The 20,236-nt window shown below is 35.1% G+C and overlaps 1 protein-coding gene across 1 annotated transcript in view; it reads right to left on the reverse strand.

Moving 5' to 3' along the window:
* Positions 1-20,236, reverse strand: part of LOC145692489 (ATP-binding cassette sub-family C member 4-like) — a 149,097-nt gene that overhangs the window by 28,855 nt on the left and 100,006 nt on the right. Inside the window, exon 11 of the mRNA XM_081767798.1 lies at positions 16,838-17,124. Coding sequence (XP_081623924.1) covers positions 16,838-17,124 — 287 coding nt within the window. The remainder of the gene's footprint in view (positions 1-16,837; positions 17,125-20,236) is intronic.

A 20,236-nucleotide genomic window follows, 5' to 3' on the forward strand; every position in this document is an offset into this window, starting at 1 on the left:
AATTTCGCTGTCTTTTTTAACTTAACGTCTGGTTTATTGTTTGTTTTCATTTATGGATATACAAAACATAAATGACTCACTGTTTTATGTTTGTTTCATTCCACCAAAACGCCTTAGTACCTTTCCAGAATCTGTGTATATTCAATCTGTAGTATCCCTTTCGATTCTCAATGCCCGCATAAATAAATAGTATTGAATGATACTCGTATCTGCCAAAAGGTAACGAGTACCGCCATTTTATAGTATAACCAGATTCAAAACTATATTAAGGCAGATACACTATTTTCCACACGTATGAATCACTCTTACCGATATGAGTGCTCCCATAATTCCAAACCTAAGGAATTGTAACACTGAAGGGATATTGTGTTGCTGGTGAAAGATACAGACAACCTATCAGATTTAAGTGAAATTAAATACAAACAAAGTGCTTTCAAAACATGATTAAAAATGTGTATAATGCTTGCTGTACCTAACTGGGAAATAATTTCATTTGTGTGTGGTTCAATTTGGATGAAATTTGATCAGGAAGAAACTGGGGCTTACACACACTATGTAAAATATTGAGCCTGTTCGTGGAGTAAAAACATACTCGAGTTAAAAGCCAGTGAGCTAAAGTACCCTAAAGCGGTGCAAGAAACACATTTATATACCATACAAAAATAAGAAACTAGCCGTACCTCATAAGATAAAGTCACAGATTGCTATTAAGATGTCCTGTGCCCAAATCTCTTTGTAGTCCTTCACTATAATTTTTCACATTCGCGAGTCAATTACTACTTAGATTTTTTTCACTTTTGCACTTAATTTCCTTTTTTGTTTCATTAAAAACTCTTGACACATATCTTTTCAATCATACTGGTTACAAACTGGCACGTCTTCATTAATGTTCAGTGAATATAATTGAAATAACCTCTAACTAATGCAAAGTATTTTTGATATATCATGCTGTTCTCAGAACATTCCTCAAATTTACATGTTTTATGAATGTGTCAATACTTTGCATCAGCTAGAGGTCATTATAACATTAAACAAATAAGAATTTTGAAAGAAAAGTCTTTTTCTAAGCAAAATAATGTAAACAACATGTGTCAAGAGGTATTCCAAAACTCAAACATTTTACGCTCATAAATGAAAACACTCCACATAACAATGGAAACGTGACTACTTCGACCTATTTAAAAAAAGAAAATGTCAAGATTTGAATACGGGTTCTCTAAGTGGCAGTCTATATATATCTGTGAAGCTGCCCAACGTTTCTTTCAAATTTCGGCTCAAAACAAAAACCAATTGTTTGAATTTGTTAGTTATTGATGATTTCAAGAAAAAATCCTTAATTTTGAAAACTTCAGGAGATATTTACAAAATAAAGTTGGGGTTAACTTCACACTTTTGTTGTTATATATATATATATATATATATATATATATATATATATATATATAGAGAGAGAGAGAGAGAGAGAGAGAGAGAGAGAGAGAACATAGAAAACATTGTTTTATGTATTTTCCATTCATGTGTTATCAGATTTTAATAGTTAAGTAACTTTTAAGTCTAAATAGTTAAGTGTAAACCTAAAAAGCATCTGACATAAAGTATATATCTTCTATGCCTGTCAATAGTTTCGACTATGTGGCTTTTTCTTCCCTGTTTTTATTGTTATAATAATAATAATAATAATAATAATAATAATAATAATAATAATAATAATGGATAGACTGTTTTCGTCAAAAACTAGCAACTTTAAGATCTACAGTGTAGAGATTTGCGACTACAACACACTGGACATTGTTTATTAAAAGACCGAAAAACGTGATTAACTAACTTATTGCCCACAGTTTGAACTGTAAGAAATGATAATGTTTCTTCACACTAATGAGAATACCAAAGTGAAATGTTGTGTTTTATCCAATTTCCTTTTCTCTTATTACTGAATAATTAAAAAAACTTATATTGTTGTCAAGAAAATAAAACATATATCTTCAGCGGGAATCGATATGAGGACCCAATGAGGTTGAGCCCACGTTGCTACCTATTACGTTATCAAGACCTTCTTACAAGGGAAGCGATAGTCTCGGTTCAGACGTGCAGAAAAGTCTGTTGCGGGCCCGCAACAGAAAACTCTGTTGCGGACCCACACGAGCCGGAAATACATTGGTTTATATCATTCATGCCACACGTGCAGACTTTCCCGCACGACTCTGCTGCGGGCCCGCAGCGGGCGAAAATTGAGTTGCGGGGACCGGTGCAACGACATTGCGCAAATTTTTCTAAAGATTAGATCGTTGATAATCTAAGTAATTTATGTCTTATTAACGAGGAGCAGAAAGTGCTGAAATTGCGCAAATTTCCGCCGCGACGTTGCCAACAACAGGATTTAAGGAATTGTGTGAAATTTTGCATCGAAATGAAATGTATAAAGCTATTCCTTTATGAGATATATTTTATTGCATTCTAATATTTACAAAGCAACATACTTATTTACAGAAAATTTCATTTTACAGTTTGAATGCTTGAAATTTAAATCCTACAGCTTTTAAAAATGTCATACGTGCCTTCTCATAGTTTCTCTGCGAATTCCTGAACTCAGCATACTTCCTCATGACAAACTCGCTCCTTTTGACTTCTGCTGGTCTTTGGGCCTTTGAAATTCCTTTTAATATGGACGTTATTTTCATGGCAGTTTCCGTTTGGATCTCTAACAAAGCAGAAATCACCGTATGAATATCAGGAGCAGGGAAGTAAAATTGACTATTATAATGTCTGTGAAAAGCTTCTGGTCCATTTGTCGTCCGACGCATCGTGGATGGTATAGACGCCCACATGACAGGTGGATACCTAAAATTAATAAAATAAAAAGATCCTTAGTTCATGCACACAATTATTGACAATTTATATAAAACACTAAAACATTTATAACACTAGATTCAAGAAATATTTATAGTCTTGGTCCGTAATTTGTTTACAACTATCAAAACCTGCATTTTAATCTACGTCTTACATGAAGACAGAAGATAATTAAGTTGCATTGAGAGAAAATACCATATCAGCACAACCATTAATGTTGTGTTCAAACTAGGACAACAGTTTTTGCAGTATTAAGAGTTATTGAAGCATGTGCTACTATAGATGAAATTCAAAAGGAAGCTACTTACTTGCAACCGTCTTCTATGTAGTTTTCTAGGACGTAATCGGAAAATTTATGCCCTGTATCATCCGGCGTCATTGATATTAGTTGAGTAAAGGCATCTGATACTTCTGTTGGATGTAAATATGGCAACCCAAAAAATGCCTTTATCCATGAACCTGTAAGAAAAGCAATAATAATAATAATAATAATAATAATAATAATAATAATAATAATAATAATAATAATAATAATAATAATAATAATAATAATAATAATAATAATAATTTGTTAGAATAAGCAAGCATTGGGAAAGTAGTGAAATTGATGGATCTTACTGTTGGCTTTATAATTTCTTCATTTCGTACATTATTAGGACAGCAGTTTATTTGCTTTTAAGAATGGTGACTGAATTAAGATTCTTCAGTCAAACAGAATAAGATTCTATTTTCAACTGTATTCTGTATTAATATATAACAAAACAAAGTCCACATGGTATTATTAAATTAATAATAAAGAATAATAGACCATAATAATATCAATAATACCTAGTTCAGATTTTGGATCCATATATGCTTGTCGCAGATCATTGTCGGCTTGAATCCTCCGCCACCATGTTTGTCCCAAATGGAATCTGCAGCCACGAATGTCACAATTTGGAAACACATTCTTGATGGCTTCGTGAGCAGCTGTTTCAAAATCAACGTAAATGATTTTCAAGTCGAATCTACTGTCTAAGTTTCTTATCATCTTCCACATGGCCACATACGTATTCTTGTCTTTCTTCGGCAAAAATGCAAAACATAGAGGTAGATAATATCCATTTTTATATGCATGTATTGTATATAACTGTGTGAAATGCTTAGGAGCATAAGTGAAAGTTCCATCTGCAAATACTTCTAACCCGCTGAACTCACACAGAAAACTGAAAAGAAAATAAGATTAGTGTCAGAAAAGAAAATAGTAAACAAGACTGTAGTGTCATATCGTTAGGTGAAATGCTATGTTACGATATATTTTGTGAGAATCAAAAAAAAAAAAACTATTTTACTATAATTTGGAAATAAGACGGAAAAAGGAACTTTTCTGTTCAAGCAACTACTTCCTATTCTACTTCTTGATGCTGTAAATGAAACTCATTTCAAAGTTAATGGTTATAAATGAAATTATACTTACTCGATATTTTTCTTACACGTGAAAAGAATTATATTAGCTTCATCATCAACAAAGATGAATCTTTCTCCGTCAATTGCTATATCATCCTGCTTCTGAACCATTTGCTGTATAGCCTCTACGGTGTTTCTGGGTAGACGAGGAGTCACCTTTCTTCGATTTTTATAAATAACGTCTCGGCATCTTTTAATTTCTTTATGATCAAGTGTGTCATGATGTTCCAATTTTGAAACTTCCTGCCTTATAATTTTATTTGGCTTCTCGTTCAATTGTTCAGTGGCTCGTCGCTTACAATTCTCTCTAAGAAAATGCCGTTGAACACCATCTTCATCTTCACAATGATTATGAATATCTTTCCTTTCTAAAACTTCACTTGTATTTTCATCCATTGTTACAGTTAGATATGATACGGAAAATGAATGACTGGGACACATTCCCCAGTCACCCTCTCTAACGACGCCATTGCACACATATAATATAGATGACTGAAAATGCTATTGTTATCCATTACTTTGTATTTTTTTTTTTTTTTTGTTAAAACGACTTGCATTTTGGTGACTGTTTTTATTAGTCGATATACTTATGGTAATGATGGCAACGTTGCACAAGATTTTTTTCGCAATTTCCAATTTTGTTGCCTGCTCATTAAGGCTTTATCTGTGTCAACAGATAAGCGTGGGAAAATTTGCGCAATGTCGGTGCACCCGCGGGGACTGCTGGCTCGCAGCGAGTCCGCACAGGTGTTGCGGGTCGGAAAACCATTGCTGGCAATGAGGCAAGCCACACGTGCAGACTTTCCCGCGCCCGCAGAAATGGAAAGCGAAGAACTGAATGAAGAACTATTAATTAACGAAATACAAAAATATCACGAGATACGGAATTTAAAGTGCGAAATCTATAGATATAAATAAAAAAAAAAAAAAAAACGGGATGCATGGAATAGGGTGTGTGAAACCTTATGTGAGAAATTTAATAAAAAACAGAAGAAAAAAAATAGCATTGGTATGTATTATTATTACTTTTCAATGTAAAAATCGAATATTCATGTAGTATTTACACTTGATTTTCGTCGAGCGTCCCTTTCCAGCAGCGAGGCTATGAATACTTTTTTGTGATAACAATAAACAAATACGCTTGGAGAACAAGCCTTTATTGTTAATACAGTTTATTTGATAAGATTTCTTGTCACTCACTCTGGAATGAACCGACGTATGTTGCATTATACTTTAGGTCAAGGTCACGTATTATATAGCCTCTGTGCTCAAAAAGGACGCTGAAGTCCAAAACAACCATCAACATAATAGCAAAACAGAAAAGAAAGAAAAAACATCGTTTTTCGGCTGACAATTGTTGCCTTTATTTGTTAATGTACTATTAAAAAAATAGAGTTAACACGAAAATTGTTGAACATCAGGGCACTCATGTGGTTAAAAAATAAAAAGCATGCTCGAGATATAACAGAAATATTTGTGTTTCTCGTACAATTCATAATATTGTGCACGTCGTTGCTATTCTAGAGATAATAACTGATTTTTTTTTTTTTTTTTTTTTTACATAAAGAACAACTTAAACAAAGTTATCTTGCCATAGAACTCTACCTATGTCGCTTACAAAATAATCAGCCCATCTGTTTCTGCTTCCGTTTGCTGCATTGCCTCCTTGTGGTGTGCTACACGTAGTGATGTGAGGCGGAAAATTTTCCGCGGAAAATTTTCCATTTGGGAAAATTTTCCGGAAAATTTTCCGCTATATTTTTCCGGAAAATTTTCCGTTCTAAAAAAATATCAGTAATCAAGTAACAATTCCTCAGCAATCATGAAATTGATTGAATTCATGTATAGAAATGTTAAAAACTGAAAGATCGTTTAAAGAATCTGAAAATTTTCATGGCTCAGACAATTTTCAGTACTATGTAGGAACAAGTTAAACAATTTTTCATGAATCGAAATATTTTCTGCCTTATATGGAAAAATTGAAGAATTTTTTAGGAGTCGGAAAGTTTTCATAGATCGGAATTTTCATAGATCGGAAAATTTTCATCACGATGTAGAAACAAGTGGAAAACACTTTTCATAGGCCTGACAATTTTGGACATTATGTATAGTGATGTTAGGTGGAAAATTTTCCACTATATTTAAGTGCACATAGAGCTACAAAATTGAATTTCAGTAGAGGAAAGTTAGTCAGCAACAAATTATAATTTTCCAGTTAGCTTTCGGGAACGGGAAAATTTTGTATTTCAAGTTGGGAAATAAAAATTTACACACTGTTTCTCTCTCTCTGTAGAAGAAAATTTTTCACCTCACATCACGGTTAAATGACGATGTGGGAATAAGTGGACTATTCTTTTACGAATCGGAAAATTTTCCGTTTCAAAATTTCCCGGAAAATTTTCATCACTGTATAGGGCACAATTTTTCGATTCATGAAAAATTGTTCCACTTGTTCCTACATGATACTGAAAATTGTCTAAGCCATGAAAGTTTTCAGATTCTTTAAACGATCTTTCACTTTTTAACATTTCTATATATGAATTCAATCCATTTTATGAATACTGACGAATTGTTACTTGATCATTGATATTTGTTAAGAACGGAAAAATTTCCGGAAAAATATAGAAGAAAATTCTCCACTTCACATCACGGCTAAACAACGATGTAGGAATAAGTGGAATATATTTTTATGAATCGGAAAATTTTCATCACTGTACAGGACAGACAACTTTTCGATTAATGAAAAATTGTTCCACTAGTTCCTACATCGTACTGAAAATTGTCTAAGCCATGAAAATTTTCAGATTCTTTAAACGATCTTTCACTTTTCAACATTTCTATATATGAATTCAATCCATTTTGTGAATACTGACGAATTGTTACTTAATTACTGATATTTGTTAAGAACGGAAAAATTTCCGGAAAAATATAGAAAATTTCCCAACTCACATCTCAACTAAACAACGATGTAGGAATAAGTGGAATATATTTTTATGAATCGGAAAATTTTCATCACTGTACAGGACAGACAACTTTTCGATTAATGAAAAATTGTTCCACTAGTTCCTACATCGTACTGAAAATTGTCTAAGCCATGAAAATTTTCAGATTCTTTCAATGATCGTTCATTTTTTAACGTTTCTATATATGAATTCAATCAATTATATGAATACTGACGAATTGTTACTTAATCACTGATATTTGTTAAGAACGGAAAAATTTCCGGAAAAATATAGAAAATTTCCCAACTCACATCTCAACTAAACAACGATGTAGGAATAAGTGGAATATATATTTATGAATCGGAAAATTTTCATCACTGTACAGGACAGACAACTTTTCGATTAATGAAAAATTGTTCCACTAGTTCCTATATCGTACTGAAAATTGTCTAAGCCATGAAAATTTTCAGATTCTTTCAATGATCGTTCATTTTTTAACGTTTCTATATATGAATTCAATCAATTATATGAATACTGACGAATTGTTACTTAATCACTGATATTTGTTAAGAACGGAAAATTTTCCCGAAAAATATAGAAGAAAAATTTCCATCTCACATCTTAACTAGACAACGATGGAGGAATAAGTGGAGTATGTTTTTATCAATCGGAAAATTTTCATTGTACAGGACAAACAATTTTTCGATTCATGGAAAATTGTTCCACTAGTTCTTACATCGTACTGAAAATTGTCTGAGCCATGAAAATTTTCAGATTCTTTCAACGATCTTTCACTTTTTAACGTTTCTATATATGAATTCAATCAATTTTATGAATACTGAAGAATTGTTACTTAATCACTGATATTTGTTAAGAACGGAAAATTTTCCGGAAAAATATAGAAGAAAATTTTCCACCTCACATCTCGAGTAAACAACGATGTAGGAATAAGTGGAATATGTTTTTATGAATCGGAAAATTTTCCGGGAAAATTTTCCGTTTCAAAATTTTCCGGAAAATTTTCATCACTGGCTACACGTATTGGGGATTTCCTCAAAACCTTCTATCGTTAAATGTCACAATTATAAAAATGTTTCCTTTTTCTCACCTTAGAATTGGATTATTCGGAAACACTAAATCCATTATTTTTATTTAAGAGTTTACATTAAGAATTTCACATCTCCAATCTAAGCGAGTCCTCATATTGAACGCTTTCTCAATATATAACGGGAAATGTCACTACTATAGGAATGAAATGAAATCCTTGAGTTTTACGTCGCACGCTTATACCGGGTAGACTAAAAGAAATGATGATAAATGAATGAAATGGTGCAATGAATAAAGTGGAAGGAAACGGGAGAACCCCGAGAAAACTCACGCACACGGTGCTTCTCACACCACAAAGCCCACTTGACGCAAGCTGGGATCGAACCAGAGGTGGACACTATCACTGAGCCACCAGACCTCACAACTATAGAAATCCCCCATCTCCCCTTCAAGAGAAAATTTTCAAAGACGCTGAAACCTGTGCTCCATTATTTTTATTATGAGTTTACATGGCGAATTTTATATCTCTTAACTGAAGCGAATCCTCACATTCGGTAATTTTTGAATAAATAAAGGGAAATTTTACTATTATTGAAACGCCCCCTCTTGAGCGGGATATTCGGGAAGTCTAAAAAAATGTCTAATTTTTAATTTAAAGCCACCAACTATGTCAGAAAAATCTAAATTAGTCACGCAATTGTTAAACTATGCCAGTGGCCCCTAATAACATTTGAAAATGTCTATGAATAGGTCTGCGAATGTTTAACTTTCTGTGCTCTTACAAATGATAATTAGTTAACATAATTAACTTACCTTAATGTAACAGCCAGAGCTCCTCCGTGGCTAAGTGGTTAGCGTACACGCCTTTGGCGTGGGAGGCGCGGGTTCAATTCCCGTCGGGGCCTCATATGGTTCGGATTCCATGTTAATCAGTAGGACCACGTCTCATATAGCCTCGCTGCTGAACGGAACGTTAAACTCAAAATTAACTCATTAATGTAACAGCCAATATTTCAATTGGTGGTATCGCTAGTCTCATGAAAGTATCTTCTGCTTTAATTTTATCACTTATTTTCGATAAAAGTTCATCAAATGAAGTGATGCTCATGCAAAAATAATTAAAGAACTTTTCTTCGTCATTGCGCAAGTCAATAAACATGGAAGAAAATTCACCTTTAAGCAGTCGTGAGCTTACGTACGGATGAACCCAGTATCGTCTCTGTTTCTTCCTTAGGATTTTACTGGCTAAGTATACAAAAACAGCACGTTTTCTTCTTTCAATTTCTATCTTCATTTAACTGCAGCTGAAAATAAAATGAGCTGTTTTTTATGTCTATGTGAAGTGGTTGGGCTGAGACGCTCGTACGAGTCTGCTGCGGGCCCGCAGCAGACTTTTCTGCACGTCTGAACTGGTTGCTCTGTGACGCCCGCACGAGTCTGCTGCGAGTCTGTTGCGGGCCCGCAACAGACTTTTCTGCACGTCTGAACCGAGCCATATAGTCCAGGAACTTTAGCATTTTTCTTCGGAAAAATTAGAAGCCAAGGTTTCTCTTCACAAACACGTTCATTAGGTCATTCTAAATGACATATCAAAAGTCCCCGACTTTCTGATGTACGCTTCCCCTTTTTTCAGGGGGTGGAAGTGGGGGAGGAAAACGCAATTTAAAATTCAATCAAATTCAGCTTATTTGCATAACCTAAATATTCCAAATAAAAAACAAAATTTACCGGGAACGCTTAGCACATTCGCTCGTAAATGTTTCACAGGAAGTCCCAAAGAATATCGAGTCGGGTTTCGGAAATATGACGTCATCAAAATGGCCGATACCAGAATTTGTAGTGTTTTGTGGGAATGGTTATAACTTCCCGCAGAATAGTGGTAAAACCGTCGTTTTTGTTTCAGATTGAAGATAATTACTTACCAAATGTGCGGAATGAAACGTACTTCTGTATCGTTAATTTCTTTCGAGATACAATAACAAAAAAAAAACTAGCTTTTGAGTACCTGGTTTCAAGTGTAAATGCAAATAAGTCAGTAATCATAAAATATTTCAAAATATATTTTCAAACAATGGTTGTTGGGCATTATAAAGCCTTTCCAACGGTACCTGTACCTGCATTTTTTTTTTTTTTTTTTTTTTTTTTTTTTTTTTTTTTGTATTTTGAAATGTAAGGAAGGTATGTTGTTTTAATTAATAGACCGACTCTTGTAAAGACAATATAAGCCTACTTTTAAAAAAATGAAAAAATGAATATAAGATTCAATATCGCATTAGAATCCGTAAGTCACACACACCCCAGACACAGATACAAAAATGAGGATTTACAACATTCGGCTATAGATTCTTATCGTTTGTAGAATGAGAAATGTAAAATTCAGAGTAATAATGAATAAGAAATGTAAACTATTCAACTTACCTGAAATGGTTTACTTATTGAGTTCCTTTGCTGCTGATTGATAAATAATAATTGTAATTACAGCATATCCAAATGGTTTGGGACATGCTATAATTACAATTATTATTTATCAATCAGCAAAGGAACTCAATAAGTATTCGGCCCCTATTTCTGCCTCTATTTCTTCGGCGTCCATGAATATTTCACGTTCAGAGATTCCTTCCATTGGAGTGACATTCAAACAGGATTGTCCGTGACAATTTGCACAAGCAAAAGAGCAGAACAGACCCAGCTTTCGACATCCACACACATTGCCGCATCCTTTAAATCATGAATAGAAAATCATTTTAAAGGGACGGTGGAGCAGGTGGCTGCGTTGATCGAATTGGTACTAACAAATTGTCTTTCATAACCCAACCCCACTCCTCAGGATGTAGTTGGTTTCCGAGCCATGTTTTTACGTGGTAATAAACCCAAAACAAATGTTGTGCTGCAGCTGAAGTCGGTGGTATGGCTTTTAAATCGACAGATTTGATTCTCTTCACGGATTTGGTGAAATAATGATAACGGTAATCATTTAGTGAAATGTCATTTGCAGATGCACCGTATAAACCACCCAAAAAAAACTGTATGCCATTTTCAGTTTTGGATGGGAAACATTACTTCGATTAAAAATTTATATGATATGTTTTAAATCGACCTTTTTGTAATAATTTCAAACAAGCTGATTTCCCCTTCTGAAAAATGGCAGATGTTCCATCACATCCTGAAAAAGCAAGCAGAAATAAAATGTGACTTTTGAATACACCTTGTAAACTCCGATTTGAGTAAATCTTCTGCTCTGTCTTTCCTTTTCCTGGCTTCAAGAAAAAAAAATTCTAAATTCGGCGGAGATCGAGCTGTCATGATTACTAACAAATGAATATCCTCACCAACAATAACTGTAGAATTAGAATTAATTTTTGATATCGTGAGTGCGGTTTCTACAATGACATCACCATCATTCTCTGCTTGTTTGCCATCAATATTGGCAGCCTTGAATTTATCAGTGAGCAAACCAATCAACTTACTTTTGTTGTTTGCATTGGCGACAAAGTTTTCTTGGCTCGTAGTCGCACCCATGTTTCTATCAAATATAATTGTTTTTGATGCTGCTTCCGAGCACCGTCGAAGTTGCTCCATGCCTTTTACATTTTTCTGAGGATTACCATCATCGGCACAAATTTGTCTTCAACATTGGGGGGGACGGGTAAGACCGTTCCCATATATATTTTGATCATCGCTTATGCATATATATATATATATATATATATATATATATATATATATATAATATGCATAAGCGATGATCAAAATATTTATGAAGTTGAAAAACAATGCTGTGAATGATCAGGGGAGCAGAATTGTCTTCAGTGGCGTATTTAGTGGGCTATCGGGCTGGACTCAAGCTCCCCCAAAATAAATTTGTTAGTTTTTCGCATTCCACGCACAATAATAATCCTTTTTACCATTTCTAAGAATGTCATTGACTCTCCATTGACGCTCTTTGTTCAGAAATAATACTGTATTTGTCAGATTTCATTCAATGTAAGAATTGCGTCCTTTTGTTCTTTCTTTCGTCCTTTCTACTTTTCTGTTTCTTTTTCTTGATGTTACTTTCTTTCATTTCGCTTTATCGACCGTTGTCAGTTGTGATTCAAGTCGGCCGTCATCAGTAACACCAAAACTAAGAGGAGTTGATAAGCAAAAATGGTGTTCCACACCAACTTGCGCGGATATCAACATGACAGGACTTTGGTTATTATAACAAAGGAAAAATTATATCGTTTAGTTATTTTTAAAAGAAGGAAATGTTTGAATTAAAGAAAATCAAAACGGGGAATAATTAGCTCGGGAAATTAGGAAGGCCAAGAGGATGCTTCCTTTTTCTTGTATTAATAGAATAAAAGGTTAGATTCACTCCTAAATTTTTGTATCATATCACATATAAGATTTATCGGTCTGCAATTCTTACCATTATAACTTCAATTTATGCATAAATTCAAATATATTTAATTCTCAAACTCAGGTTGGCAATTGCCCACTTCCTTCCTTGTGTTGGACATAGCCCCTCGAAACAAAATCCTAAATATGCCATTTGTTGTCTTCAACATTGGGTGGTTGGCAGATTTAAGGTTTATTCTAGAAAAGGGAGATGAAACTGATATTACGGTAGATGAATCTGATTTCTGAGGTGAACCTGTTGTAGAATATATTATATATTAGACGATGTAGATATAGTAGTACATATCAGTATTACAAATCACTGCCGTGAACACATTCTGAAATCTGAATACATGCATATTTATAATTGGTATGTTTCTAATTAGGCATCCACAAAGATCAACGTTAAAATTGTTTTATAACAATATAAATAACGATTTCCCCAAATTTATGAAGAAAGAATATCAATTATGTATGACGCAACAATACTCGTATTTGAGCAAAATGATGATAATCTTATTAACATTACAGGAATCGTTACAGAAAACTGATGCATGTCATATACTCTTTAGTTAACAGATGTAACCTTAAGATTATGGAGAAAGATATTTCAGCAATTGAATTATTTTCTTTTGCTTACAAAGCATCCTGTCTCAAAAGAAAAATTGGAACACGCGGAAATACGCAGGAACAAACCTTGGTTCGAACTAGCAGAGAAGATAAAACAGGTAAAATTACGTTTACTACAAAATCCGATTGAAATAACTACACAAAATTTCATAGACATCAAGAGGGAAACTTCCAAAACTTTTAGAACAAAGAAACGCGATTTTTTGAAAGCTAAAATTAAGGAACTTGAAGATAATAATAAAAATAAAAACATTCGGGACATGTATAAAGGGATCAACGAATTTAAGAAAGGTTATCAACCTCGTGCTTGTATTGTTATCAACCTAATAAAGCTGATGGAAAAGTTCTCACTAATACAGATAGCATTTTAAATAGATGGAAAGATTTCTTTGACGATTTGCTTAACACGCAGTCCAAAACTAATGTGCGTGAATAAAGGGGGATACACACCGCAGAACCTTATATTCCAGAACCCAACCGAATAGAAGTAGAAATCGCTATAAAGAAATTAAAGAAACAAAAATCTCTGGGTGTAAACGAAATTCCGGCTCAGTAAATTTTACCTGGAGGCCAAAAATTGTGGAACAAGATAAACAAACTCATCCTCCTTATTTACAACAAGGAAGAATTGCCACAAGAGCGGAAAGAATTCGCGCCAATCAAGAAGAAAGGCGACAAAACTGACTGTAATAATTATGGAGGCATTTCTCATCTGTCAACATCCTATAAAATCCTTTCAAATATTCTATTAGCAAGATTGACCCCATACGAAGATGAAATTATTGGAGATAATCAGTGCGGATTTAGACGATATCAATAAACTATCAAACAAATATTTACCATTCGCCAAATACTCGAAAAGAAATCAGAATACAGTAGCCTGGTACATCAACTATTTATTGATTTTAGAAAGGCTTACGACTAGGTTAGAAGAGAAATATTGTACAACGTTCTTACAGAATTTCATCTCACTTTCCTTTGTGGCAGTCGGACACAAATCATCACACTTATTTGCAAAAAGCACTTTTCAAATCGGATTATTGGGAGAGCCTCCAGTTCCAATGTTGGGAAGGGATATATCTTCCCATTTCCCCGGAATTCGTGTTCGTATCTACAGCTGAGACAACTATCCTCCTCTGGCATTTATTGCAATTTGTGCCCAAGTAGCGGAAGTGGAATTAATATATATTGATGAGACTACTAAACGCACTACACCACGAAGTTGAAATACTACAGAATACGATTCTTTTTAAAAGAAATGGAAAAGTCCAGAGAAATCAATATCATCTCACATTCCTTTGCGGAAGTCGGACACAAATCATCACACTTATCTCAAAAAGCACTTTTTAAGTCAGATTATTGAGGGGGACAGTCCCCCCAGGTCCAACATTGGGGGGACATGTCCCCCTCGTCCCCCCGGGATTTGCGCCAGTGATTACCATATCCATCAAATACGATGACAGTGTTTTGACCGAAGTGTTTTTCCACATATGCCACATATTTATCACAAGTATCCATGAAAGAATCGTTATGACGCCACACCACTCGATGAAGAAGGAACCCTCCATCAACGGCGTAGTTTGCGTTTCCGAGATCAGGATGAACATTGGTCGGGTTGAAGATGTTGAATAAGGATGATTTCTTCGTTTTTCTTATTCCACTTGCATCAAAAAGAGCCATTGGGTAAGGATCCAGTTCGAAATTTAAACATGCTCGAAGGTCATCATCTGATCTTTTGATTACGCTGAATCGTTGGAACAACAGCAGTGGATCGACAGACACAGTAACATCATGTACCGTAAGGTGATTGTTCACTGTTTGAAGAGAAATAACCCTATCAGTACGAGAATATTTTATGTCATGAAAATTGTCACCAACTTTTCTTTCCATCATGGTTGCTCCAATGTTCAGTGCATCGTAGCAGTTTATCTTTTCCACATTACCTGTAACCCCTGTTGCTATAGACATGATCACTTGTACATTTGGGAAAGGGTTGTGGGCACTGAACCACTCTGATACTTTCCTAACATCTTTTTGGTCCCGTTTGATTCGAGATTCTCGTGCATCTACGTGCTGTTCTTCACTTGCAAACGAAATCCCACAAAAGTTTTCTAGTCCTTCAGAAATGTTGCTCGCACTTAACAAACCAACAACAAACTTAGTTAAAACATTCTCTTTTGTACTTCCTCCATGCACAAAGCCTTCTCGTATCTTTGAAGACTTCATGAGTGACTGTTCTATTACCATATCTGTTGGAGTTTCACTAAAAAATTTGTCTGATCGCTTAACAGTGAAAAAGTCTACAGTAAATTTTCTATAGATTTCTCCATCCATTATGTTCTTCAACTTTACCATGTCTTGTACAAACAAGTGGGCACTTTTAGCGTACAAAAAATGTCCTGCGGCGTGGAAATACGGAATCATCCTCTTCACTGCAGGCAGATATGCCTTCCAGTCACCCATCCTCTCTGCCCCAATAAACTCTTTGCGGATTAACACTATATCTAAATACTGGTCCCATAATTGTGCAGTTGGACCTCTCCCTTTTGGTTGGTTTTAGTTACAAAAAAATGCAGGCAGAGATACCGTTGGAAAGGCTTTATAAAGTTCTGCAACCTTTATTTGCATTTACACTTAAAACCAAGTACTCAAAAACTAGTATTTTTGTTATTGTATCTGAAAGAAATTAACAATGCAGACAGCATGTTTCATTCCGTACGTTTAGTAATTAATTATTTTCAATCTGAAACAAAAACGACGGTTTTACCACTATTCTGCGGGAAGCTATAACCATTCCCACAAAGCACTACGAATTCTGGTGTCGGCCATTTTGATGACGTCATATTTCCGAAACCCGACCCGATATTCTTTGGGGCTTCCTGTGAAACATTTACGAGCAAATGTGCTAAGCGTTTTCGGTAATTTTTTTTTATTCGGAATATTTAGGTTAACATGCAAATAAGCTGAATTTGATTGTATTTTAAATTGCGTATTCCTCCCCCACTTCCACCCCCCGAAAAATGGGAAGCGTACAGCAGAAAGTCGGGGACTTTTGATATATCATTTAGAATGACCTAATGAGCGTTTTTATGAAGAAAAACCTTGGCTTCTAATTTTTCCGAAGAAACACCCATTTTTTGACTAAAGTTCCTGGACTAATAAATTGAGTGATTTGTCGAAAGAGTCAAAGCACTTTACATCGCATTGTATTTTTTCCTTGTTTTGTTTCTATTACGTTCAATCTGTGTTTTTTGTACAATGCATGAAAAACAAATACATTTTTCGCAATGACGTCCAGGAATACTGTTTTAACTTATCAGTAAATAGGAAGCTACTGGCGAAATGATATGGGGTAATGTTTAATATTTTATTTTCATAGCAGCAAGGGGCAAGACCTATCCCGCGGAAAACACGCAGATACTACATATTTAGGAAATAAAATTTAATACACAGCATGCGTCATGTAACCTTTCTCTGGCATTTAGAGAAAATATGCAAACCTGATTAATGATAGAAAACGTGTATAAAAATGTAGAATAGATTACCTTGCTAAACAAATTCTCGTCTTAAGACTCAAGCTCAGCATTTCATCATTTTCGTTAATGATAGTGAAATCTCCATTGGGCAGTTTCTGAAAATCCTGCTCCAGGGCACAGGAATAGATCACCTTTCTATAAAACTTCTCTTCATAGCTTTTTCCAAATAGAATGTTCTGGCGGACCGTTGAGCAAAATATCCAGGTCTTTTGTGGAACATACGCTATTCTTCCTTTCACATGCATTATACCATTGAGAATCGGAAGTTCTCTTAATATTACTCTAAGTAGTGAAGACTTGAAGAAATGAAACATGTATTTATTAGGAATACTACTATATAATGACAGTGTTCTATGATCTTATTGAATTATACTTAAATATATAAATATAAATATAAAATTATACTTAAATATATATCACTAGCAAATGCTTTACATATAACAGTGAACAAAAATTCCATTCCTTTCCTCTACATTCTCCAAATTTAATTCATTGTATTAAATGATTAATTTGTATTCACCGAAGTATGAAGCTGCCATATAACAAATTTTCTATTTCTTATGGTAAAAGTCCAAAGAAGTATCTATAAGTAATAGTAGTAACTATCTCCACTTCCGAAATTCGCTCCTGTTTGTACGAGAAATTTTGAACAAAATATTCAAATTTTTCGCATGAAGAAGGAACTATATACCAAATTTCGTGTCTGTGAATCCAGCAGTTCAAATCAACATTCACTGTGGTCATTAAGTTTAATTCGTTAGCCAAATACCATTACATCCTTAACATGTGCTTTAAAATCTCCCACAAACTAAAGTTCGTGACTTCGTGTCAAAAGATTCTAAAGAAGCACACAAAAATATCCTATTTCTTTACATGTTTACTTTTCATACCGCGTGAATTCAGATGATATGCCCGTATTCTGAGTATCAAAAAAGATCTCGCACACCAAACTTTGTTCCCGTACGTTCAGGTCTTAAAGAAAAGTTCACCCTTTTTCTCTTTGTCACCAATATTGAACTCTCATTTCCTTTGCACTTTTGGATAAAAATATCTTAAATTTATTTACATGAAAGAGGTATTTTTTTGTTTTCATAATCATTAAAAAGTCCCATAAAAATTTCTCCAGTTTCATTTCTTGTGTGACACTGTTGAAGAGAAATGTAAGGGACAATAGTAAAGATTTCCTTCCCCTCCACTCTCCGTTTAAAGTATAATTTTAGTTATTCATGCAAGTGAGGAAGATATTCGTATTCTGCGTATCAAACACATCGCATAATTTCAAGCTGCGTGACTATACATAGTTGTCGACAACAAGCCTCCCCTGCCCTTGCGCAAGTCATGTTATATTCAAGCAAGTATCATCACGCATAGTAAGCCTAACGATAGGCTAGACAACTAAATTATCAACGTAATCCCTAACAAAAAAGTTAACTTGGGATAGGAAGTGCACAGTTGAAACCGTTGGATAAATAACGATAAATTGTTGGTTGGCCAAGATATAATTTAACTATGCTGGGCTAATTAATTTTTGAACTTTCTTTTTGCTACTACCAATTCCTAACCCTGCCGACTATTAACCTACGTACACCCTGATATGTGCCCCTCGGATTAGATAATCATGTTTTCCTGAATCAACAAACCTTTGCATACAGAATTGAGTACCTTTATGAAAAAATGCAATAATAGTCATATTAGGCCAATCCCCATCCTCTCCATAGTGGTTACGTTCGTGCAAGTGTGTGACGTATTCGTTTCCTGATTATGAAGAAAACACATTATTCATTGAAATAAATGTGTTTACTACAGTTCCAGTGGCTCATAAACAGTTTCTTGTATTCCTTAGCATCCACCATCTTCCTCATTAGAAGTGAAACTTCCAAATTACGTGACCTTGAGAAAGATTCATATTCGATGCATGAAATAGTCCACATATTCCAACATTAGTCTCTGCGTTTCCAACACTAGGAATTAAAAGAAAACAGTTCTCTGCACATAAAATATTTACTCGATGACAGTGATTTTGAAGATAATCATGTTTTCCTGAATTTACTGGCTTCATACTCTGAAATTTGAAAGAAACATCTAATAATAGTGAAATTTCACGTGTAATCGTCACTTTATACTCACCTTTTAGGTTAGTGATAAGTTTCATGAAGTCGAAGTGTATTAATAGAAACTCTATGACCAGCCAGAAAAAGTGTACTTTCCACCCTAATCTATTGTCAGGGTTTCCGAAACTATGCACCGTAGCATCCTGGTGTGCTTTAACAAAGCTTACAGCGGAGGCCAGAAATGTTTTCCCATCAGGAAGTCGCGGATGGCAAGGCCGCCAGGCAGCCGGCACCCGTCCGCGGCGGCACGACGATCTACTTGTTCAAAGTTAGCGACCTTATGCCGAGGCGGCAAGCGGTCGAAAATCACACAAAAAAATGCAAAATAGTCGGAAAGGCCTTTTTCCGCCCTCTTCCGGTCTCTTTTCGACGGCGGCGCCGGCGCATTTAGTGCGCATTTACGGCTGTTTGCCGACTGCTCGAAAGGACTTCTTTTCGATGTCGGCTTTCCGATTCTCCCACAGGTGGCATCCACCTCTTCACGCCGCCGAAAAGTGGCCCTTTGCCGACTGGAAATCAACCCTTCAGAAAGGCAAAATTTTCATCACATTTTACATTAGTCTTGCCTAAGTCTTCCCCCATGCTATAATTTCTCGACAAGGCGTATCCTTGTACAAGGGCGCCGATTTCTCTGTAAATTTGGAGGAGGGCACTCAGATGCAGACGGCATATATATGAGGATATAAGATAAATTGCATTCAAATTATGCCAAATATTGTATATTCACAAATATAATGAGGCCCACATGAGTTTTGGGGGGGCGGGTCCCTGCCACCTCCAAGATCAGCGCCCTTGCCCTTGCAAGTTCTTCAAGTATAATACTTGCATTTTTGTGTGTCCCAGTATAAAATTTCTTCCTTTTTGCATTTTTCAGCACTCTCAGCCAAAAAAGAAGAAATTGAATGAGACATGCAAGTATTATATACTTTCAGAACTAGCAACTGTGCCCTTGCCGAGAAATCATACCACGAAAGCAGACTTAAGCAAAGCTACTTTAAAAGGTGATGAAAATTTTGCCTTCCTGAAGGGTTGATTTCCAGTCGGCAAAGGGCCACTTTTCGACGGCAGCAAGAGGTCGGATGCCGCCTGTGGGAGAATCGGGAGCAGACATCGAAAAGAGGTTCTTTCGAGCACTAGCCAAACAGCCGAAAGGCGCACAAAATGCGCCGCCGCCGCCGCTGGAAAGTAGCCTTTCCGAGCAGTCCGCAAACAGCAGAAAAGTTGCATAGCAATGCAATGAAAATCATGGCGTTTTCCCACCAGTAATGTTACACTCGGTACATACGCAGTACATTTC

This window comes from Thermobia domestica, chromosome 8 (genome assembly GCF_964235325.1).
Source record: "Thermobia domestica chromosome 8, izTheDome1.hap1.1, whole genome shotgun sequence".
NCBI classification, from domain to species: Eukaryota; Metazoa; Arthropoda; class Insecta; order Zygentoma; family Lepismatidae; genus Thermobia; species Thermobia domestica.